General features: G+C 34.6%; 6 protein-coding genes across 8 annotated transcripts; 3 read left to right on the top strand and 3 right to left on the bottom strand.

Moving 5' to 3' along the window:
• Nucleotides 1–992: 992 nt before the first annotated feature.
• Nucleotides 993–9,883, top strand: LOC107220072. The gene is made up of 11 exons (XM_015658499.2): nucleotides 993–1,342; nucleotides 1,683–1,777; nucleotides 1,871–2,025; nucleotides 2,241–2,371; nucleotides 2,567–2,702; nucleotides 2,893–3,813; nucleotides 3,912–4,284; nucleotides 4,756–5,084; nucleotides 5,277–5,511; nucleotides 5,645–6,111; nucleotides 9,563–9,883. The coding sequence occupies exons 1-10, from the start codon at nucleotides 1,264–1,266 to the stop codon at nucleotides 6,005–6,007; spliced, it is 2,817 nt and encodes a 938-aa protein (XP_015513985.2). The 5' UTR covers nucleotides 993–1,263; the 3' UTR covers nucleotides 6,008–6,111; nucleotides 9,563–9,883.
• On the bottom strand, nucleotides 7,224–10,026 carry LOC107220062 (protein FAM177A1). Its single transcript, XM_015658484.2, has 3 exons — nucleotides 9,885–10,026; nucleotides 9,561–9,689; nucleotides 7,224–8,498 (listed from the first exon to the last, which is right to left on the bottom strand). The coding sequence occupies exons 2-3, from the start codon at nucleotides 9,687–9,689 to the stop codon at nucleotides 8,214–8,216; spliced, it is 414 nt and encodes a 137-aa protein (XP_015513970.1). The 5' UTR covers nucleotides 9,885–10,026; the 3' UTR covers nucleotides 7,224–8,213.
• Nucleotides 10,027–10,219: 193 nt separating this feature from the next.
• Nucleotides 10,220–12,526, top strand: LOC107220061. 2 transcript variants are annotated; one of them, XM_046743770.1, is made up of 4 exons: nucleotides 10,220–10,353; nucleotides 10,593–10,658; nucleotides 10,738–11,101; nucleotides 11,223–12,526. In XM_046743770.1, the coding sequence occupies exons 2-4, from the start codon at nucleotides 10,630–10,632 to the stop codon at nucleotides 11,433–11,435; spliced, it is 606 nt and encodes a 201-aa protein (XP_046599726.1). In that variant the 5' UTR covers nucleotides 10,220–10,353; nucleotides 10,593–10,629; the 3' UTR covers nucleotides 11,436–12,526. The 2 variants fall into 2 exon arrangements, with proteins under 2 accessions (XP_046599726.1, XP_015513969.2); XM_015658483.2 differs by lacking the exon at nucleotides 10,220–10,353 and having other exon boundaries at nucleotides 10,520–10,658.
• On the bottom strand, nucleotides 11,607–14,787 carry LOC107220064 (coatomer subunit epsilon). Of its 2 annotated transcripts, none has more exons than XM_015658486.2 (3): nucleotides 14,477–14,787; nucleotides 13,446–13,934; nucleotides 11,607–13,267 (listed from the first exon to the last, which is right to left on the bottom strand). In XM_015658486.2, the coding sequence occupies exons 1-3, from the start codon at nucleotides 14,579–14,581 to the stop codon at nucleotides 12,959–12,961; spliced, it is 903 nt and encodes a 300-aa protein (XP_015513972.1). In that variant the 5' UTR covers nucleotides 14,582–14,787; the 3' UTR covers nucleotides 11,607–12,958. The 2 variants fall into 2 exon arrangements, with proteins under 2 accessions (XP_015513972.1, XP_046599725.1); XM_046743769.1 differs by having other exon boundaries at nucleotides 14,483–14,787.
• Nucleotides 14,788–14,858: 71 nt separating this feature from the next.
• Nucleotides 14,859–16,950, top strand: LOC107220063 (syntaxin-18). Its single transcript, XM_015658485.2, has one exon. The coding sequence runs from the start codon at nucleotides 15,244–15,246 to the stop codon at nucleotides 16,201–16,203; it is 960 nt and encodes a 319-aa protein (XP_015513971.1). The 5' UTR covers nucleotides 14,859–15,243; the 3' UTR covers nucleotides 16,204–16,950.
• Nucleotides 16,793–23,739, bottom strand: LOC107220043. Its single transcript, XM_015658450.2, has 4 exons — nucleotides 23,192–23,739; nucleotides 18,181–21,915; nucleotides 17,872–18,094; nucleotides 16,793–17,682 (listed from the first exon to the last, which is right to left on the bottom strand). Exons 2-4 carry the CDS (start codon nucleotides 21,889–21,891, stop codon nucleotides 17,495–17,497), a joined length of 4,122 nt encoding a protein of 1,373 aa, XP_015513936.2. The 5' UTR covers nucleotides 21,892–21,915; nucleotides 23,192–23,739; the 3' UTR covers nucleotides 16,793–17,494.
• Nucleotides 23,740–23,785: the final 46 nt, after the last annotated feature.

The following is a 23,785-nucleotide window of genomic DNA, read 5'->3' as shown; positions in this document are numbered from 1 at the left end:
TGTATGTTACACCGATCAGTGGTCGAACCCATTTAAGTGGTGGTACCAACCACGGTCTTAATACATAGGTCTAGCAACGAAGGTAGTGGGGGTGGTTCATTTCACGGCCGGTTATTTATCTCACGTTGTGGCCGTCAGGTCGGCGCTGTGATCGAGGGATTAAGACCGTGGAACCAACACGGAGAAATTAAGCTGCATTTTCATGTACAACAGCAAAATGCTCTCATTGGTTGCTTGCTACGTATGGACCAGCGGCGGGGTTTTCTGCTGTGTGGAGCAAAACCAACTACCATAGAAAATGGGTTCATTTCTGCTTTGAACAGCAATTTCATGTTACATACTAGTATAACATTTTAGAATTGTACTATTCGGAAACTTGGTAAAGTAGTATACACTGACACCTCAACACTTGTACTAGCACGTAGAATAAACTGGAATTGAAACTTTGTAGCTATGAATTTGTGATTTTTCTCTTCCACCTCATCTAAAACCCGCGAAAAATGGACTGAAAAAATTCGAAGGGGTCAGCATTGCTCTTCTGCGATTTTCAGAGCTCAGAAACTGTTTGTCTCAGAATCTTTTTGCTAAGATCTTTCTTTAATAATCGGACCCTCAGGAATGCGGAAAAGACATCAAAAAGAGCATAGGACCAACAGCAGATGAATTACGAACAAAATCTTACGTTTTTCGGCTGTAATTGCTCACAGCGTATTCAATAAGGCTTGCCTATAAGCTCTATGAGTGGCTGTTCGTGATTTAAGAAAATACTCTAATTCAATCTCATTATTCTAGAACCGTAATGCAGGTAATGCAGTGAAATGAATCGAGTATTGGAATAATGAGAAGGAATTACTCGGGCTGCCCGCAGCGTCAGGCTGGATTTTCACGAGCAGCAAAATACTGCCGAGTTTTTGACCAATAGGAATTCTAAAAAAGCAGGGAAGCGTTACCAAGAGTCTCTATAAAACGAATTCTAGCGCTACTGGTGCGCGCTGAACATAATAAGGCGTTGATCACTTGCTGAATGTGAATTACCTATTTTCTTATCATTCCTAATACAACGAAATTCGGCAGCAAAATACTCCGGTAGCTTTTGCTGCCTATGAAAATCCAGCCCAGACATGTATTCTGAACTAGATTTTTTCCCTCTTGCCATGAGATAGCGCCACGTATGGATACCCATTTGACAGCTAGACGACGAATTGTGGCTTAAAATATTTTGAAAATTAAATTATTAGTAATAATGAAATAAATTCAGTAGAAATGCAAGATATTTGCGAAAATATTCGTACGGCAATCGAGCACGGCCGTACCGATATTATCCGATCTCTATTGGACGCATGTATGACCTTAACCTTATTTATAATTACACGAGTCTTATTAGTCACTACTTTAAATCATCGAAAACAAGTACATTTTCATGATTATCAATTAATCTTTCACGGATTGTTGCAATATATCCCTATTGTATATCTCTGTTATACTTGTTAGGCTTTCCTTATCGAAACAAATGCCAATACAATACAACTATCTGATGGTCAGAACAATTATTTGTCACATGCCGAATGTTTATACCAACTGATTAGACACTATATTTTTGATGCATCAGTCTGTTAGACTTGTCTAATCTTACACAATTTCCCAGCACAATATTCCGAACTTAATTACTCAATTTTGATCAGGTGAAAATGGAAATACAGGAGAGAGCATTACAAAGGAAAAAATTCTGAATCAGGCTCTCTTAGAGGAAGGGACTTTCCTTCTGTACGCATCTAAGGTGTGTACAATTTTTTAGAGCAACTGTATGAAAAATCAGTTTCTTATGCATGAATAATATGGTTTGAAATTGAATTTATTGCACCCATCATAGATAAATCAAGTAGACGTTGTGCGAAGTCTTCTTAGCTGCGGTGCAGATCCTACAATTCAAAACTCTCAGGGTTACAATGCAGTTGACGTTGCATCTTCTGATGCAATACGACGTATTTATGTCGAAGAACTCTTAAGAGCTACTGCTGCATCTGAGTGAGTATGACAGAATTAAATGTCTTTGTAACATAAATCTATGACTCTCAAGTAAATTAACATTTATTTAATGACTTAAACTTATGTGTTTGAGCCAAACTACTAGTCATTCCTTCCAATAAATCGAGTATTGAGTACTTTGCACACATCTCACTAATAACTGAGAAATTTCATAACTTGGAGAATTGATAGAAGCTTTATATTCATCTTCACAGGCTGGAAAGAGTTGTGCAATTACTAGCTGCAGGGATAAACATCAATTCCTGGGATTCAGAGGGGAGTAAAAATACTCCACTTCATTGGGCTGCTTGCTATGGCAACAAAGACATAATTAAGTGTCTGATAGGTATTTTATATATTATATGAACGAAACAGTCTCCGCTTAGTAATAATAACAAAGATAACGAACTTTGCTGATTGCAATAAATATTTGTGGGGTACCCAGAATATATGCAGCTTTAATAAATGTACTCATTCACTTGAATAAAACAAAGATTGAAAAGACAAATTAAGCACAAATGCATTATTACTCTGATTGTAGACAGAGGAGCAGATGTTAATGCAGAGAATAGTTGCGGAGCAACCCCTTTACATGATGCAGTTAATCGTGGAGAAGTGACAATTTGTCAGGAACTGTTACATTCTGGAGCTAATCCTCTTGCACGTGCAAACAAAGGGTGAAAACATTCAAATCTTTTGTTATCTTGAGATTATCAAACATGTGTATCTTTCAATTTCAACTTTCACTAATTGAAGTGTCTTACAAAACGAAATTTACAAAGAAAGGAAGATTGTAGCAATGTAATGCCAATTCAGTAATTTTTATTATCTTTGTAAACCAATAATAGTAATCTTACAATGTTACAGAACATTCGCTGGGAAAACTCCGTATGATTTGGCAATTGGAAAGCCTACATTGCATTCTATGTTGCAGAAATTTTTAGCAATCGTAACATCTAATGAAAGCAGTAGTATGCATAATGCTAATACGTTTATGAGCCAAAACTATGGAGACCGAAAAGTATCAAAGTCTTCAAATTTGAGCCAACTTTCAATAGATTCTACCAATAAATCATTTGACCAAATATTTGAGGGGATGAGTCGTGAACCTGGAATCGATAGTCCTGTTAAAAGTATAGGAGAAAGATATGGGATATTCAATCTCATTTGGCCACAGCCGAAGACTATTATCGAACTTCCAGACGCACTTCCATTCATTGCTGGAAAAGAACTATTTATTTCTATAATACAAGGCACTGAATCGATCCACAGAATATTGGATGTATGGGAGATTAGTAGGTCAATATTATTGGAGCTTGGTCATGACGTTAAAATTGGTGAAGTACAACCAAGATCTGGAAAACTATATTCCGATCAACAGATAGAGTGTTTAGTTAATGGAAACCTCTTCAACGTTAGTAACGGCTACCAACTGCTGATTTCTCAAAATGTTATTAAAGTAACTGCTGGTAGTTTGGCAGGCTTGCATTACGCGGTTTGTACGTTTGTACAAATCCTAAGATTGTGCAAAACTCACAAAACATCAGATGTATGCGAAATTGATGCTGTCTTAGTTAAGGACGAACCAAGATTCAAACACAGAGGCGTATTACTGGACATATCTCCAAGAGGACGAATACCCAACCTAGAATACTTATTCCACATGATCGATTTATGGTCAGCATTTAAAATATCTCACTTACATCTCTACTCTAGGTTGGCACCAAGCTGTGATTGGCAATTATGTTACACTAGATCAGAAATGGTGACGCTGGACAGATACTGCAGGTTTGCATTAGTATAATTTTTCAACGATTGAAAATGTTTGTTATCGCTTCCCACAATAAAAATTCAGTTTACGACCTGATTTACTTTCATCTTTACAGAGATCGGCACTTGGAATTAGTGCCCGCATTGGACGTTGACTCAAACGTAAGTCAACGTCACTTACCCCAAATGTGGCCAGTATTTCAAGAACTGCTTGCCACCTTTCCAAGTCTAAATTACGTACATGTTGGGCCCCGGCTGGCTGGTTTGCTTGTTCAGTTAGAAAATTTGGACTCAAGTTTATCTGGGAATGAAACTGTGGAAACAGATATGTCTGAAGTATTCAAATCGTACTCTTGTCTCCAAGAACTTTGGCATATTTTAAACTTGAATTCCGATGCAACGTTATTACTATGTTCAAATGGACTACACTCCAAACCGGACTTACGAAACGTTCCAAGCAATGTCGTCCTGGTGGAATATGGTTTTCAGGTAACGAATAATTCATGTTGTATCGGTATAAAAATATATATAAAGGATCGATATACAGTGGGGTGTCCCTTATTTGTGTGATTTTGGAGTTTTGTCAATTACACTCCAAAAATATATTGAAATTATAGATAAAAAAATCTCCTGTAAATATAAAAATTATTGGATATTATTAAAACGTACCAGAGAGCGACGGAACTCTTAAATGTAAAATAAATTGAAACTCTAACTTGTTAATATTATCCAAAAATTTTTGTACTGACAGGGGATTTTTTTTTTCTATAATATCAACATATTTTTGGAGTGCAATCGAAAATATTCCAAAATGCCCGAACTAACGGACACCCTAATTTTCAGGGTAATTTATTCATTCAGCAGGCTCTCACGTTCAGCAATGAATAAATGATCCTGTGGAAAGTACTTTACTATTTTATCATTGAAAGTTCTAAGGAGAGTTTCCCTCTGTTATTTCAGGCTGACTACGATTTCTCAGAATGGACAGAAGTATTCAGAAATGCTGGTGGCAATGTGTTGCCTAGCTCTGGAACAGCAAGTTATAATAGTTTGGCTGGATGTCCGGCTTCGACTTATGCCAACACAAGAAATGCTGTAAAAACTGCCCTACAGCAAAATTCATTCGGCATTGTCGTAGCTCACTGGTCAGGTAGCCATCATTTGACCCCGCACCCGTTCGCTTGGGTGGGGTTTTTAATTGCAGCTGGGCTTGCCTGGAATCCAGCTAGCGAGTTTGATACTTTCAATATGGAAAGCTGTGATATGTCTGAACTCCCTAATACTTCCAGGTAATCGTTTGGATTAGTTCCAGTTATGTACCTAGAGTTCTGTTCTTCAATTTTTATCTCAGACGAAAGTTGTAAAATATTAACAAATTTACCATCAAAATCAACAATGATATTTCACTAATCAATGTAATTTACAATTACATATCTTGATCTAGATATAAATAAAATGTCTACTCATTCATATTTCTGCAGACAGCTGACTCTAGCAAAACTGCTCGATATTCATGTTTTTTCGGACTCGGAAGGAAAAGTGGGCAATGCAATACTTGAATTAGGACGTGTGGATACGTTAGTACTAACATTGAGCAAAAATCAAGCAGTAACAGACTTGAAGCAAATACCAGATAACAGAGGTTCTACTCTGTATCGGCTTTTAACTGACCCAGACAATGTTACGTTAGATAATCTATCGACTGATTTATTTGTGGTGAGTTGATCTGTGAATATTATTATTGCAAAGCGAGACCGCTTTTTACAAATTGAAACTGCAAACTTATTAATCTTATGTAATGCATAACTAGACCATGTCAAAATCTTTAATTCAATTATAATATTTTCAGAAAATTACTAAGCAAATTAAACGCATTTCCCACTCATTGTATGAAGTAAACCTAACATCAAAGTTTGCTTTAATGGAAATTCAGGAACTTCAATTAACAGCAGACTTGATGCTGACTGCCTGTCGTATTGGTAGAACTCTGATCGGTGTTGGCGTTAATCCAAATAGCAATATGGGCCTAGCTGTTATTAACCTTGGAGTAAGCAATTTACCACCGACTTTTAGGACGGATATAGCCAACAAGCTTTTAGCTCATATTGAGCAGTACAAAGGTGCTTGGCTACAAAGACACTTGCCCCAAGGGCTTCAAAGTTCGTTGTTAGTGTTAACTGCGGCCTTACATAGATTTGTGCCCGAATCATAATCCTAAATTAAGAGAAAATATACAGCAGTCATATAAAAAAAACATAGCTAGGCATGGAAATGAAATCAGACTTGGATAGCCGATATATATCAGTAATTTGATAGGTAAATATAACACCAATGCCATCCCTGTTGCTCTTTTGTGACAAGATATAGAGTGAAATATTTTGTCCACTTCACACACCTATGTGCAATTGTTTCAATACATTGAAGTTTGAAAAATTTGCAAACCTATTAGACAAAACTTGTTTCCAACATCGCAACACTATGGTTTAGAAAAAAAAAACGAGTCAGAAATGATTAGTAAGTCATTTCATATTACACAAATTTTTCAAGTGACAAATAAAATGAAACTGTGTTGCCTTAATTTGTAATTTCTACTATTGTCCAGCAGTTTTTGAAGTATTATTAACAATGGTATCTAGTACTAATAATAGAATAATTACAGCTTATAGCCTAAATATGTACCTGGAATGAAGGTATAAAAGAAATAAAATCTTTTAAACATAATCTATACATACATATATATATATATATATATATACACACACACACATATATATATATACATATATATATATATGTATGTATATATTATGTTTAAAAGATTTTACACATATATATATATATATATATACACACACACACATATATATTGAGTATAGAATGTTTAATCAGAATATCGAAATAATACAATTTTTGGAATACTGCATTGTCAATTGAGGCCTCAATTATTTATACACAAGGTGAGAAATTCTAAGTTTTGTGACATTTATGAAAAGTTTTTGAAATGTATCTTATAAAGCACTGAAAATAATATTTTCTTGCATGAAACATAGATATCACGACATCATTTCTTGAATTTTCTTCCAATTATTTCACTCGCGATCGTACTACATCTGTTGAATTTCTTGCCATACTTTTCTTTCATTACAAGATGGTCTTCTACTTCTATTTGACAAGGTACTGGTGTACAAAGCCGTCCAATTTTATTTCGTCGAACATGAAGTGGTGTCACTATTTTATCCTTTTTATTGTAGATTATCTAGCAGATGCATAGTGCACAATTTAAATTTTTTTATAGATATTACTTTGTGAATGAAGCTGATTTCGAACAATAGATGAATTATTACTCTTATTTACTGACAGTTCCTTCTAAAGAATTCTAAAATTATCGATATCAGTATTATTTGGTATAACTATTTTTCAGAAAGGCACATTTGAAAGACTTATCAAAAGTCAGTAAAAAAAAATGTTAAGACAGCAGGAGGTTCATCACACATTCTCAAGTTCTTACTCTGCAGGCTTTCGCTGCATAGTCGTTAGAATTCGAATTGATTTATTCTTGGAAATAAAAACCATGTTCAAAAGAATATGAGGCAACAAAGTGACAGACGTCTTGTTTGCAGTTCAGCAGTTGTGATTATTGTATTAAAAAAATTTGTCCATAAAGAACCGACTTGTAGAATAGTATTAACATCAGTAAGAATTGTACTCTGTAATTTTTGTACATAATACAATTATGGTAGCCTATTTTAAAATTTGACTCATCAGGCTGCAATAAGATGAATTAGACTGCGTGTGAAAAAATTGAATTCGGTTTAAACAATGAAAATGTCATTTAAGCAATCATCTATAGTACGATTAATAAATATTAGTCACCTATAAAGTAAAAGCAGTTCGTTTGTTCCACTCCTATCGAATTTTATTTGTAAAAAGTTTCTTCTATAGTATTCCAACTATTTTTTTAATCTTGGCTGAGTCTAGGCATGTTGAGTGGTTGTATAAATAAACAACATACCCATATCTATAGCATGAGGATGAAAACTACGTCAAAACCGAAAAAAATATTAGTTTGAATCTAACTATTTTTTTAAATCCCAAATTCTGAGAAAAGAATGTACACTCTCAGAGCTAATTGTAAGCACAGTGTAGCGATTCACACAATAGTCATGTTACCTTATCAATGTACTTATTATTAAAGATATACAACTACAATAGAAGCCCACTGGTTAATTTAAATGAATATGAAAGTTGGCTAATTGTATAAATTATAATACTCTATATAATTGAAACAAAATCTTGACGTAAAAGGGAAAGTAATAATGTACAAGTTAAATACTTCCATTAAAAAAGTTGAACTTATTTCATGATCACGTTGTAAAGATTTGAAGGAAAATTTGGGGTCTTCGAATTTTCTTTAAAAATCAAAATCTTTGACTATTTTCTACCTGCTCTGTCGAAGTACTGTTGTTAACAAGATTATTACGATTGTTCTCCGTCCAACCACCCATTTCTAAGTCTTCCTTGCGTTGTGCTTCAGCCTCTTCGGCTTTCATTCTATAGTATTCGTTAATTTCAAATTGAAATTTTGGGCTTGTTATACCAAAAAAGTTTGCTAGGGATTCTCCAACGTAATCACAAGCACTCAAGGTCTTACTACCCACCCAGGTTGTCTGATACCACATCCACGGAAACCAAGTCAGGGTTTTCTGCTCCATAGCAAAAAATAAGAGAAATAAGACAAATTTTGTTAGAACTTCAAATTAGCTTAAAACTTCAACTTTATCATAATAATTATCTGATATTTCACAAAAAGTAAGCTTCTGTATATCAAAAATCTCATGTTTTGTTTTAGTGGTCGATATTAAAAACTTCTCATTTGAAGGATAGACACTCGCTATTAATAAATCACTTCAGATTGGGTAATTATGACTCAGGATTGAACCAATCAGATGTCAAGCATCAGGCACACAACACCTTCGTTATACTAGTCAAGTTCAATGGTTCATCGGTATATTTCAGATTCAACAATAATTCTGTTGCAGTAACTTTTAGGGATATCTCATTCAAATCTGGCGAATCACAACACCTAAATCAATTGAAAAGTAACAAGAATTGTTGAAGTTTACAGCACCAACATATAGAGATGTGGCATTAAGAATTTCCCAATGATAAAAAAATTATTTAATCTGTCGAATATTTTGACTGAAATGTTTGGAATTCAAAGATATAATTCAAAGAAAAAATCACTACAAATTATAAGTATGGTACGTTGTCTCATGAAATAATCGTTTGAAAATTACAAAAATAATTCAGGTATTCTTTTGAATTCGATTGAGATGTGAGTCGATAGTATAATTTCTCATCTTACCAAATAGGGAAAATAAAATACATTTTCTTTGTAACTGCATAATTTCTCATTGGATTTAAAGGAAAAAAATGGTAAAGAATTAGTTTACATTCTCTTCAACCAGCTTTGCTTAATGTAGATTGCAGAGTATCAAATACTGTAGGAACAATAAGTCAGCCATTATATGACCTTCATTTTTCCTTTTTATTTTTATTTCTTCATTGTAATGTTAACTTGATTTTTCAATTCTCACCATTAAAACGTTCATGTTGTGTCGATGTATTTTAATTTAAATCCATATGCAGTAGCGTTCTACCTATTTATTGTTCATTAAAATGAATAATTGATGCACAGCGTTCTTTTATCTTCACATCAAGAAAGGAAATTATAGTGCTATTTTATTAAAGTAACTTGGACTTACAGGATCGACGACTGGTAGTTCTACCTTTGCCTTCTGACCATCACTTTCATCACCGGAGGAATATTCTTCCAGAGTTCCGTCCGAGCAGTGGATCACTCTTCTCGGCTCCTTGGTTTTTCTGGGTTCCATCTTATAACAAAATAGATACCGAATATCATGCAGATACAATGATGAAATTATTGAAAATCATAAGCAATGATGTAACATTCTAGAAACAGCTCATATAGTAATCTTCAATGTAATGTTGTTACTCGAAATTGACGCTGTTACTGGTGCCAAGTAATTGTTGTGAAAAGATTGTTATCATGAATGTTTACAATTTACCTTTGATGGGTTTATGGGAATGACTTTATTTTTCACCCCCAGTTTATTTGGTCAACTTTTGAATTTATTCAAGATACACTTATGCATACATACATACATACATAAATTCAAATAACTAAATGTTGAAATAATAGAACTCTCCGATGCGTTTTTTAACTTATAGTCTTTGCTCAGTCAACGCTTTGGTAATTCGTATGACAACACCCGTCAAAATAACCGTATGGTCATCAATATAGCGTTGGAAATAGTACTCAACACATACAAAGTTTTGCTATGTCAAACAAGGCTATCGGTAACGGATGAGATCACTTTGAATGAGTAATACTTATGCGAGCTCTTATCGTGTTCTTTATTTCCGTTCTTTCATCTTTGGTGAGTCGCCATACATAGATAGCTATTGGTGCGAAAAGTCGTACGAAAATGAGAAAAAAAATAACATTGGATGATTGTATTGGATAAGTTTTTACAGGTTAGAAAATTCACATATTTTTTCTAGGTATATGGAAATTTGGACAATACTTTCAAGATTTCAACTATAAACGATCAAGCGTTATTTACACCACACCTTAACCATCATATAATGTGACGCTCTCATTTGACAGGTGTCAAGATCACAAAATCATTTCGCATCAACGTAAACATAGTCGACGGATGATTTTTATGTGTACAAAAATGGTACAGTACAGTCTAATGACTTGTTTTATATAGATTCGAATCCAACGAGGCGTTGAACAAGGATTCTGTAATGACTTCGTGGATAACTCTGACGCCAAGGTAAAGTTGTTTTTGTTTATCGCTTTGTCTCATCAAATTATTCTGCCGTTTTTTAATGCACTTTTATTTGTGTTTGCAGGCTAAGAGAAGGCCTCGATATTGTAGATAGAATTGATTCTGGTAAACTTCGTCTTCTTGCATCTAGAATTTGCCAAAATTTACAGACAAGTGTTGGAGGCAACGTGTTTACTCCCAGCCAAGAAGAAAAATTGTCCGTTTCTTTAGAGTTGAATAAAACAGAGTTGAGCTTACTTCTCGACACTACGACACTGATCTATGCACAAGCTGCTTATCACGTTGTCCAGCCTGCCTTGATGGAATCTGACATGAAAGAAACATTCGCTCTTCAACATGAAAAAGCTGATGTACTTGTTCAGATCTGGGCTACTTACGCAAAGAGTATAGTTGATGAATTACGACAAAAGTCTATTTTTCCAGTCCAGGTGAATGCGCATGTATTTAAAAAATTTCAAATCATTATTTTGTACACATAATAAGGATTTTGATGGTAAAAAAAACAGCAATGAAAATACCTTCAAATATCATTATTTGTTATTTTTTAAGGTTACCGAGATTAATTGGAATCTCAATGTTCAGTCTTCGTCTACGGTAGTGGCCAAAGATATGCGTCCAACTGTAACGCTTCAAGTTGGGCTAACAGATACTTCGAGCGACCAGTCAAAGTCATCGTTAACTATTGAAACTGACAAAACAGGCTTATTAGAGCTCTACGATAATTTAGAAAAGATCCAAATGCAATTAGATTCCCTTAAATAAGGATTCAGTTGTAAAAATATAATAAACTATTGATTGTTGAAGGAAAGAATAACAATCTATAAAACAAGTGTTATTTACAGTTGAAATGATTCTCTTACTAATCCATAGTTGAAACGATTTTTAACCAATCATTGAGTCAGGGCATGGTGCAAAGGTCGAGCATGGTCAATATTAGGTATATATTATATTTTCCTGTCATTTTGTATTGTCTCAATTAAGCAGACTTACATCACTTCACAAAATTTGTATTATTGTAATAACACTTTGAAATGGTGATACCATGACTCAAATTTACATGCGTACCTAGAATACTTCCTTGACTTATTCATATAATGGACGATCATAGTACGTGCCAGTTCTTCTTATATTAATAATGAGACTAACACTATGCAAATTGCACAGGTAAAATTTTTAGTACTATTTTCACTAATTCTGTTTTGATATTTTGTCTGTTATATATATATGTCTATATTCATTTATTGTTTTGACTATTGCAATAGTCACTACAGGGCAATTGAAATATTTATTTTATGCGAAAATAATTGTACATTGGTCATCTATCTGTGCCATTGAGAGATAATGCACAAAGTAAAATCTAGGTATAGGGTTGGAATTAATAGAATACAATTACTATAGTATACGGCAATAATTAGATAATCTAACATATCCGTTTATTATTCAAGGGAATGGAATAGAAAATACGATTCATGCAAGATGGATATTACCCTTATTTCTTAAGTCCTATCGTTGATTAAAAAATTTGCGGCAGTATTGTTAATTTCTTCTTTTTTTTTGTTTTGCAACGAAAATAATATGGTAACGAAATAAAATATTTGGATGTTCACGTAATCCTGGACAGAAGTAGAGCTTTTGATTTACGTTAATATTCATTCCATCAATTTTGTAAATTGTTGAACAATTTTATAATTACTCGTACATACTTTAGTGAACTGAAAGTTGTTACAATGTTGAGTTCCACTGATATATGAAATAATTTCTCCGAATTCAATTACTCTTCACAAAAGAAAAACCAGACAGCAGTATCGTTTGGCAAAGGCGTAAAAATCGCTTGTGATTTGTACAAAACTCAATGTAATGTGGAAAAAAATATAAAATATTTTTGTATTTGAGCACGAAGACATAGATTCAGAAATCAGCCTTTGCATGAAAACAAATTAATTCAAGTTTCAGGTGACACTGAACAATAGTCAGAATCACATTTATCCAATGAAAATACCTATCTAGCCTTAATTTATTGTTGAATAACATTCTTTCAACCATACCCTGAATTTATCATCTATCGTATCATCTCATCTTACGGCTTTCTTTATATATTCTTATCATCAGAACTGCCTCAAATTTCACCCAATTTAAATGTGCAGTCGGTATACATATTTTGGTCAAAGTAATAGAAATTTTTACTCAACGCTCACTGCTGTCTAGTATTCAGCACTCTTTTCACGTCATCAAGTAATACGATACTTTTATTATCCAATTGAGTGCCAGTACCGTAGTTGGTATACTCAGGCGGATGGTGAATATTGTTTTTTGAGTCTCTGAAACTCAATTTCTTTTTGCAAATATTCTTTAACAAAAGGATGGTCTAAATGGGAGTCCTTCAACTGACTCAAGTAGCGATTTACAACTTCTGGTGGCTTCCCCATATGCTGCGAAAGAACAATCATATTAATCAATGCATCTGGATTGTTGCTATCTTTGTCCAATGATTCTTGCAACGCCGATTCTGCCTCTTCATATTTTGCTTGTCCAATAAAGCATGTCGCTTGACCATTTAACAGCATGCTTGTGCTTGAATGTTTATCAATCATTTCCTGGAATCAGTGATAGAAATTAGTATGAAAGACTAAAAATCTGTTTTTCTCTGACAAATTATTGTCCAAGCTTATTGTTAGACCTTGAGACAATAAATATCAGACTACGATCAAGTTTTCCAAGTACCATAATGTGAGAATATCATCATTTCTACTTCTGATCAGCAGTTATCTGTACCTGGAATATATAATATGCATCTTGGAGTTTATCACCTCCGCTACTTATATTGAGCCAGGCTTGAGCTAATTGGGTTAAAGTAGCGTCGTCATCCTTTTCTTGCATTGCTTTAAGTTCTTTTCTTGCCAAATCGAGACGGTCCATTTTAAGATAAATTTGTAATGTAAGAGCGAGGCATTCCAGATTATCCGCATTTCGCAATATTCTTAATGCAGATTCTAAATTCTTTTCATGATAATAAATTGTCGCTGCAACAATCATGAAGTTGTGATTGTCTATATTAGCATTTTTGGCTATTTGGTCAAGTTCAGCAATGATCGCTTCACGCCTATTTGAATTGGCAAAGTATTCCGCCAGCATTTTCAGTGGCTGTAGATCTGATGGAGATGAATTATTTATTTCGTCCAGTACCACTCGGAATTTTCTTTGTGCTATGTAAACTCGGTACAGAAATACATCTCGTTCCAGAGCTATTTCTGACGTAGATGGCTATATTAAAGGATGAATAAGGGTAAAAATGTGATCACTTGTTCATCAATTTTGTTTATACGGTTGTTATTTAAATTATAATCTGATTGAGGTTATGTTAGGTTTGCGTATAAATCTCATTCGTCAGTAATACGGTACTGTAACAAAAAATAACAGGTAAAAGAATATTTAACAACGCGTTATGAAATAGTTACGAAAGTAATTACTCATTTATATGTATTTTTCATTTCAATAACTTGAGATTTCGTTCCGTAGAATTTCCAAATAGCAATCTATGAATTAGGTTAATGATTCAATGATCAACGCGTTTATTATGATTTCAGCAATACATATCATACGAAAGATTCGTTTGAGATTTAAACACAGAAATATCCCAAGCTAGGGCCAAGTGCAAAACAAATATTTGTGAAGTGTTTCAATAAAGTGTACAGGAGTCTACGTCGCCAACGGTGTAGCAGCAACTTGGCAGTTTGATAATAACACATGCAGAAGAACAGTATTGTTGAAACATTAAGAAAGATATTCTAGAAAACTGTTTATACCTTTACTTTTTGGGCTTCGTTGATACATTGTTGATAATTACCGATGTAAAAATGATTTTTAACATCGAATAATTCATCAACGTCGGCCTGCTGCTGACGTGCCATCTTTTTATACTGGCCCCTATCACACGTTACATCAATGTGTTCCAGTTTCAATCCGATTTGTAAACTAATCGTTGTTTATCGCGACCGATTCTAGCTCAAAATACGATTATACAATATATGGATTTTCTATTAATGGGATTATGCTGTGTCGTGTCGATGAAATTTTTCGAGCAAGGTATTTACCAAATTAAATGAAAATCCAACTATCGGACACTCGGCTTCCGATATATGGCCGGAGAGTCTACAGCTCTCTGGAACACGTGGGTAGAGTGCGTTTGCGCCACGTCCTGCACTGCAATGCGCATTTCAGCTTACATATGTTTTTACGGTACATAAATCGAGTCAACATGTAGTGTTAATTAACGATAGTACCGCAATTTACAATCCCGTATTCATAGATTGGAATGTCGAATTTCTTTCGATCAATGTAACTCGAAGAGCTTCGAAAAGGTTTCTGCTCTCGGTGTCAGTAGCTGTCAGTAGTACCTGTGGACCAAACATGGCGACCGATCCACGTTGTCGGTGATATTGCTTTTTTAGGTTATGGACGTTAAGCGAGATCGACGCGTTTATCTGCAATATCAAGTTATTGTTCCTTCATAAATTCGAATTTTATAACCTTGCGTTTACTAACTACGGCTAGACCGTTTAGAAGTACAAAAATGGACATCAGCGCGTTATTTAAAGCCTGTGTGAAGACTGTACGTCTTCGCAATAAAGCTTTGGGTATACCAAGCGACACAAAGTCCCCATTAAAAAAAACCACGAAGCAAACTCCGTTTTTCGGTAAAGCCAGAGACGTTTTAATGCAAATAACAAAGTTGAGAGATTTCTTGTTAGAAAATAGAAAGGCGTATTTAAATTTTGCCAATCACTTAACGAGTCTGCCGCAAATGAGCGAAGCTGAAAGAGACCAAATTGATTTAGGCGCACAGAAGATCATGACCACATGTTCTCATCTCATAAAAGATCTTGAAAGAGAATTGGCTGGATTTGATGGTGCACGTCAGGATTTGGAACACAGGGAAATTGTACTGTTATTGATTGAGAAATATTTGCGAAACGTCTGCAAGGTATATTCGGAGCAGAAAGCAATCAGAGTAAAAAGAGCTATGGAGATGAGGAAGATGGCTAGATTAGAATCAAATACAAGCAAATTGAAGCTGTCTAAATCATCGCTCAGCGTACCTGAAGTACAGGAGGAACGAGACCAGCTAAGCTCCAATGAATCGAGTCCGATGAAAATCCAGGAAATCAATGGGGATGTTAATTTATTGGCTGATGACGAGGAGCTCACTGCTGAAGATATTCAAATACTTGAATCCGAAAATGCTCAGCTGCATAACGAGTTGAATACGTTAACTGAAGAGGTAAAGCAAGTCGAGAGCAAAGTTGTACACATTGCTGAACTGCAGGAAATATTTACAGAAAAAGTATTGGATCAGGATAGAAATTTAGATAGATTAATGACAACGGTTGTTGGATCTACAGAAAATGTCAAAGAAGCCAATGAACAAATCCGTCAAGCCATTCAAAGGAATGCTGGTTTGAGAGTATGGATTTTATTTTTTCTCATTGTTATGTCATTTTCACTTTTATTCTTAGACTGGTATAACGATTGAAATAAATCTAAACTTAAGTCAAAGGATATTTACATTTTGTACTTCTAGTGTCCGATAAGATACGAAATATTGTTCAAATTGAAGAGAACGTAGCCTTGTTTCTGTATAAAATTGATCAAACTGTTCAGTCATTTCTAAACACGTCGAAGTGCAGATTTTGTCACCAAACATTATTTTCACATATTACTGGATGTGGCTGTGGTTTCGTCTTTTATAATTTTCATACACTAGTCGTGATTTATCTAATGACTATTTATAAGTTTACTGAAAATACATAATAAAATGAGATAGTCGAGTAAGACATTGATATATGTTTCGTTTTGTAGCAGTTTGTACTTTTTTATTATTCCCCTTAATTATTTTAGAATTTCATAATTTTTGGTAGTCAAACTTTACATGTTAATAGTTTGTGTAGAAAAATATGAATATTATTTTATGTAAAACTTGTGTACTACTTTGAGGAAATTATTTAGTATAAAATTCATTAATAGTAGGTACTGGTAATTCCGCATATTTGAAGTCCGCAAATTTGTGTAAAATGAATTACGGATATAAATAAGCAGAGAAAACAAATGGAAAAACATCAGAATTGCCAAAATATGTCAATATATTTCATGCTGGAAAAATTGTACATAAAACATTTGTATTTTATAATTCGTAATAGCAATAAACGAAATTATTAAAATAATATATGCGGTAGTATATTTTGATTGCAATCAAAATGACTTCATAATCAAAGTATCCACCCTATTTGTGAAAAAATGTTGTACGCAAAGGTAGGTTTTCCTTGTACCTTAAAAATCAGGTCCTATTATTCCTATTCCCGTCATTCCTTTCGTTCAATGGCTATCCTAAATATCGATATTATATTTCATTCATAATTTGATGCTCGCTTCATCTATGTAATTTCATCCCCTAGGTCAAGTTTATGAGTGAAAAAAACAAACTAGTTTTTGTTTTTAAATAAAATGACAATTGATCCAAACACTAAATTCTCCTTTTCATACTTGATTATTACACAAAAATAATCACGTGATGAATTAATCCTGCATTAATATTGGAACAATTCCTATAAATTCTTCCTCGATTGTCTGGAGTTGCCATTTGATACATTGGCACATATGTTAGTTTAGTTCATTTAATTTACGAAACTATAAATGAATCGTTGTCGTAAAATTAAAAAAATAATGAAGATATCAATTAAAATACATTTGAGTTGGTCGTAAAAAAATGTCGTAGATGAAAATAAACAGGGTAATAATAAAAATTATCGGGACATGTTAAAATTCACTCAGGGCTGCATAAAATTATAGGAATATTTAGGATGAGAATCGTATTGGAGAGATTGGCCTACAATTATGCATTGTACAATCCAAACTGTCGATACCAAAGGAATTTGCAAACTATCAGCCTTTTCAACCAGCCAAGACGGGCATCTGTTATCTGTCAGTACTGCGGTTACATGAGACAAATCGGTTTCTGTAAAAAAGAGAAATTCTTACACAACTGGGTTTGACATGCCTCTTTTATGCAAATGATTAATAGTTTATAGTGCATTAATTCCATTTTGCGACAGGTTTAGTCAAAATAAGCCTGTCAGTGTTTACTTGTTCATGTTAACAATTGTACTTTAAGAGAATATTTCTAGTTGCATTAGATTGTAGCTACCTGGGTCGTTTATTATTTGAACTACAGCACCGGCATTCTCGCAGATACTGCGCCAAAATTGAATTGTACGGTTGATCACGTTTCTGTTATCCAGTACTGGCAAGGCTATTATCATCCCATTAAATGGTTGTTTGATCAATCGATCGTACGATTCAATGTATTTCCTTTTCTCTTCACTCCAACCAGCTGGCAATTCGTATGGAGTAAGTTTGAGAGTTTTTTTCTAGGGGAGAAACATGCGATATAGTTTAATGTAAGTCTACTAACTTGGAAGTACAATTTTTCATAAACAGACCTTGTAATACTTACATCCCGACAGCACTGGATTACCCAGTTGTGACTGTAGGTTGGAATCCCAACCGAAAGGCATTGTATGCTCTTTGCCGTTAAATTTGGTACATTGGTGATAAGTTTAACCTTTTTATATTCAGATTGTGGTATTTGTTTAAAGGAATCATACACTATTCCTCCCCCGTTAACCAATTGTTTTTTCACCCTATCTTTCACAAAGGGCGTTTTAAGCCATTCCTCTTCATTTTCTGTTCCAGGATCCGAACACGAATCATCTGTATGATGACGTGAAATGACATCTGACGAGGTGGAGGTCAAAATGAAAGACATATTTTCAAATATTAACGATGATGCCGGAGGTATAGGTCCAAGTTCGGCATCGTCATGTATTTGCTTAGACTTGCCTCGCCCTCTCCCTTTCATTCTATCCGAAGGTCCCTTTGATATTGGAACTGATGGCATTGTTGGTAGTTCAGGTTCAACACCGTCCACATCATCTGTCGCTGAAATATCAGACTCGTTTGTTTTGGTTTCGCTTTCTGAAGTCAATATTGCTTGTTTATTTCCTTTAAGTTTAGGAAGACCAGAACCAGACGGAGATATGGATTTAGTTGTTTTGTTAGATCTTGGAGAAATGGCTTTCCTTGATTTGGGTGTCGACACAGTCGGAGTGGCAGCTCGCCTTGATCGTCTTTTACCATCGATTAAGTTGTCAAGACTAACTCGACCCAAGTGCTGCGGAGTTTTTGGTAGATTTTGTAAAGCCACATCCATCTCTTCCTTCAGAATTTGAGCCTGCCCTGGCATCAAGGATATGTCGTTGATTTGGACTCTAATTTTCTCCCCAGTGTCCATTTCCACTGTATAATATATCATATTTTTAACGTTCTCGGATTTCAAAATTATCCCCATTGATGCGTAGCCGTCTTCTTTGCTAGTAGCATAAACAGATAAACCTTCCCTCAATGATTCAGGCATAGGTATTACAAATTCCTCCATCACAAGTTTGCTTTTACCATCGTAAAACTTTATCCTATACTTGTCTTTAGTTTTACCTATAACTTCACCTGGGTAGTAAGTATTGTCTGACCATTTGGCAAATACGACTTTGCCTATCAATTCATCATTTGGCAAATTTTGTGGAGTTAGACTTCTCAGCGTCTCTGTTCTTGTGCTCAGGCTACTAGGAGTTGATAAACTTGTAATTTCTTTCGATAGCTTATCTGATTGAACACTGTCGTTGCTCTCACGTTTTTTGTTAACGTGCAGTCTGGCTTCTTGACTGGTAGTTACAATTTCTGGGGAGCCTTTCCTGATACCATTGCTTTTTGCAGTTCCATTAGTTGTACGTTTCCGTTTTAATAGTTTTTTAGCCTTTGTACTTTTCGGAGTTGACACTTGCGGGGGCATTTCTGTATCTTCTATTGTTTCTGGAGTAGATGATAATACTTTGTCTTCAATTTTGCCAGGTTCGTTATCAAGATGGAAGCTTTCTGGAGAATAAATGAAAGCATTTGCAGACTGCAAGAGCGCTTCTGAAATTAAGCGAGTATTCTTCCAACCATCAATAATTTTTTCTTCTGAGTGCACTTCCATTGGTGGCCTTCTAGCATGTTTCGCACGACCTTTTGGTTCAGAGAAGTTGGTGTTCTTCAGTAGTTTTGCAGCCAAAGAAGCAGCACTTGACAAGGAACTTGAGGAGCTTATCGTTGATGCAATGGAAAGCCTAGATAGGGGAAGTTGAAACAGTTGAGGATTGCTCATCACTGATCCTGGAGAATTATCTTTGTTGGCATTCCCAGATATATCAGCTAGACATCCAGACACATCACTATTTCTTCGAGCACCCGAATTTTCAAACACTGGCTCGCAATGTACATCCGTTACTTCTTTATAAATTATTTCTTTGGTAGTTTCGTCAATGTGTAACGTGTACTTCAAGTCGACATAGAATCTCGTTTTCTTTTCAATTACTGCTGTTTTGATACCCAATGATGCGTTCAATGGATTATCAGTTTTGTTATCAGATAATTTTTGTGTATTAACATTGCCAAAAAGACTATCTCCTTCACTGTCAGTAACAACATTCACCATCTCCAAGGTGTCATTTAGTTTAGGGCTGGATCGAAAACTTTGTTCTGTATTTGGGTGACTTGCGATGGACGCAGAAGTCTCACCTTTATTTAGTCCTGTCACTACATCATCAACAAATGGATCAGATTCGCTGACCAAACTGACCGTCTTTGCGTTGCTATTCATAGTTAAATCGTCATCATTTGATGTATGGCAATCTAATATTTGGCTGTCATCATTATGTTTGTGGACTTCTGTACAACCTGTGGACTTGTAGCTTGATTCACTGTTAGTTTTGCTGTCCAAGCAGCTCTTATAAATTGTTGTATTTTTAGGGCTTTCCTCGTTTGAATCATCCAAAATAATCTTTTCCCCTTCTTCATCAATTTCCACCAAGCCTAAACACCTTTTTTTCTCTTGGCTCGAAGATTTTCTGTCGTATATTACCTCAATGCTCATTCGTGACTTATTTGAACCATGAGATCCTGTATCGCAAGTAGATTCTACGTTACTGTCACTAGTTGGCAGAGGCACGTCAAAAAATTCCTTAGCCACATTGTCGGAAACATTAACTTCCTTTTCACTAAACTTTGTACTTTTGCAACTCTTTTTCTCAATCAAATCTGTACTCACAATATTTGAGCTGTCATCAGTATTGCACATTTTATCATCTTCAGTTGTCTCTTGCACATCTTTTCCATTGGTATTCATTTCTGAAGTCTCACCAGAGGCTTCTATCAACATGTTTCCATCAGGTTGTGGAACCACTTTCTCGCTGTCTGACAAAGCACTATTACTGTCGAATGAATTGGGTTTACTATTAGCTGCATCAAGTTCTGAATCACGTTTATCTGTAGAACGTGGATTCTTCTCATCAGATTCATCTGATTTAACATTTGAACTCATATTTTCCAGAGCAGTCAAATCACTTGAAATAACTGGTTCAGATTCAACTGAATCTTGTGTTTCTGCAATAACTACATTTTTATAAGTTTGAGTAGCACGTAGGTCTAATTTCTCTGCATCGTCAATATTTTCGGTATTTTCAGAAAGGATATCTAATGGTTTTTGTGTATCTTCAATAGGTACTTCATTCAAGATTAATTTTGTATCTGCATTTCCCATGTTTCTATCCAGTTTTAAGGCATCTCTTTGTGCTAGAGTTCGCTGGATTTTAGCTGCTGGTTCATCAAAAGAATCAGCCTTACGTTTCCTGGATGGAGAAGAAATTTCAGGTGGAGTACCTTGAATAATTTCTTCTTCGTCGCTCCCCTTTCTGTCATTACATTTTGAATCATGAGCATCGTTCTCCATGTTTAAACCTTGAATATCCTTTTCTTCACTCAGTTTCTTTTCGTGGATATAAATATTTTGTGTCTTATGAAAAATCTCTGGTTTTGTCGGATTATCATTAATGATTTCTGTCTTTGATAGAATAGTTTTTTGTTCTACAGAGTCTCCACCAGCTTCAGCTTCGCAAACATTTTTCACAATTTGGGACTGAGATGTTGTACTTTCATCTGAATCTTCAGCAACAACCAAAGCAAAATCTTGACTTTCATCCAACATTTGGCTTCCACTTATGTTTTGCGCTTTCTCATAATAAGTTTCTTGTGAATCCACTACGGGATTGTCATTTTCTTGATTTTCAGCCATTTTTTATTACTTGAAATTAAAAATCTGTAACAAAAAAATATGATATATACAATCAAAGGCTTTCTTGTTTCTAATTACAGTTAAAACAATTACAGTACTTACGAGTCATCGAGAAGTTATCATGTTTTCTTTTTTATGATGTATTAATAACAAAATAAAATCGTTAAACAGTTCCGATTCGTTAATTTTTTTGTGGAGATCGGCAAGCATGCAGAATTATATGATACATTATATTTGGACCAAAAATACTGATTGAGTATAAATAAATCCAATCCACTTTTCCCTAGACTTTGATGCAACTAGGATTTGGAAAATATTACAAATGCAAAATTTCATTTGAGCATGTGAGCTAAAAATATTCTAGTCGTTTACCTTTAATTCTATGTGAACTTTCTAATATTTCTATCCACATTTTATTCTGTTTTCATTGGTTCTTAAAGTTACTTTTAGAAAATGCTGTTGCAAGATATGCAGAAAACTTATTTAAATCAATTTAATCAATCAAATTAACCAATAAAAACGTAAATGAACAATGTACTGAACGGCTGGTAAAATCTATCAAAAACATTGAGTTCATATGTACATTATTCAAAAGTTAAGCAGCTGTCAGAAATTTCCGAACTATTTCATCAAAATATTAGTAATTATTGCATACCAAAAAATGTGTATATAATAATTGCTGCATGTTATGCACGGTAAATTTTTTTTACAAAGCTGAAGAAATAATGCTCGACAATGTATACGTTATCTTTTATATTGGTCATTTGAGACTTTTACAGCTTTCTATGAGAAATTTGGGTTTTTTGTACCAATACATAGTAATTAGTTAATTCCAAATTGAAAATATATATGATGCAAATTTTGAAATGGTAGTTATCAGTAGTTATTGGCAGAGGCAAAAACCATAAATAAATCGTTGAATGAATTGTTTAATCTAGACCCCTGAGTAGCTACACAGTAATTTGACCTAAGAATCTTCACAACAGCCTTTATTTTGCTGCGTCAAACTATCCGGCGCCTTAACCTATACAAGCGTGATTTACGTCGTATCGGACAATATTAATTCTGAATAGAAAGGATAATTGATCGGTTTACAAAATACTGTAGGTTCGTAACTATTTTGGCTCTTTGTTGTCCTACAATCATTATTATTATCATTTCTTCAATAAACGTTGTTTGAATTTGGTTAAATTACTTATTACCGCACTGTAACTGAGGGTATCGTAATTTTCGAGCGCCGTTCACCGTTTGGATAGTAATTTGCGATATTATGGAAATTATATATAGAATGTAATTTCACCTGTATCCTCAAACGTTGTACTCATAGCATTTACGTTTCACATGTCCACTCAACTCTCACGTAATGATCACTCATAACTGATAAATACCCGGCATTTCAGTTATGAGTACAGGATCGTCCAGAAACGCCGCCTCCAAAGTTCACGTACAAAGCGCTGTACAACTGCGTGCGCAATGACGACATTGCGCTCTTTACATTGGCCTCAACTGCCCTCAACTCAATTTTCGCGGGTCCATATGCTATGTGATTGGCCCAGCCTCAAAGCACGTGGAACCATAGTAGAAACGACTAAAGTCACTTCACCATTGTCTAATATTGCATAAATGTCGCAGTAGTAATTGTTTAAATCAATTTTTCACACTGTAACTTTATCATATATAATTGCGCATTGATTTGAGGATCTAGCTTCCATGTAAATTTTATTATATTAGAAAATCCGTAATTCTCAATCGATGACTAATGAATTTAAAAAAATTACCGGCTTTATTCTCAAACCGTACAAATGCGTTGCATATTTTAGGTGTATGTATCGGGTCGGCAGTTTGGCCATCTCTGGTTTAGCTATTTTTAGGAATTAAGTTCAGAGTCAGTCCG

Source organism: Neodiprion lecontei, chromosome 6 (genome assembly GCF_021901455.1).
Source record: "Neodiprion lecontei isolate iyNeoLeco1 chromosome 6, iyNeoLeco1.1, whole genome shotgun sequence".
In the NCBI taxonomy this organism is placed as follows: Eukaryota; Metazoa; Arthropoda; class Insecta; order Hymenoptera; family Diprionidae; genus Neodiprion; species Neodiprion lecontei.
The sequence above is the reverse complement of the archived record's forward strand: the minus strand, read 5'-3'. Positions and strand labels throughout refer to the sequence as shown.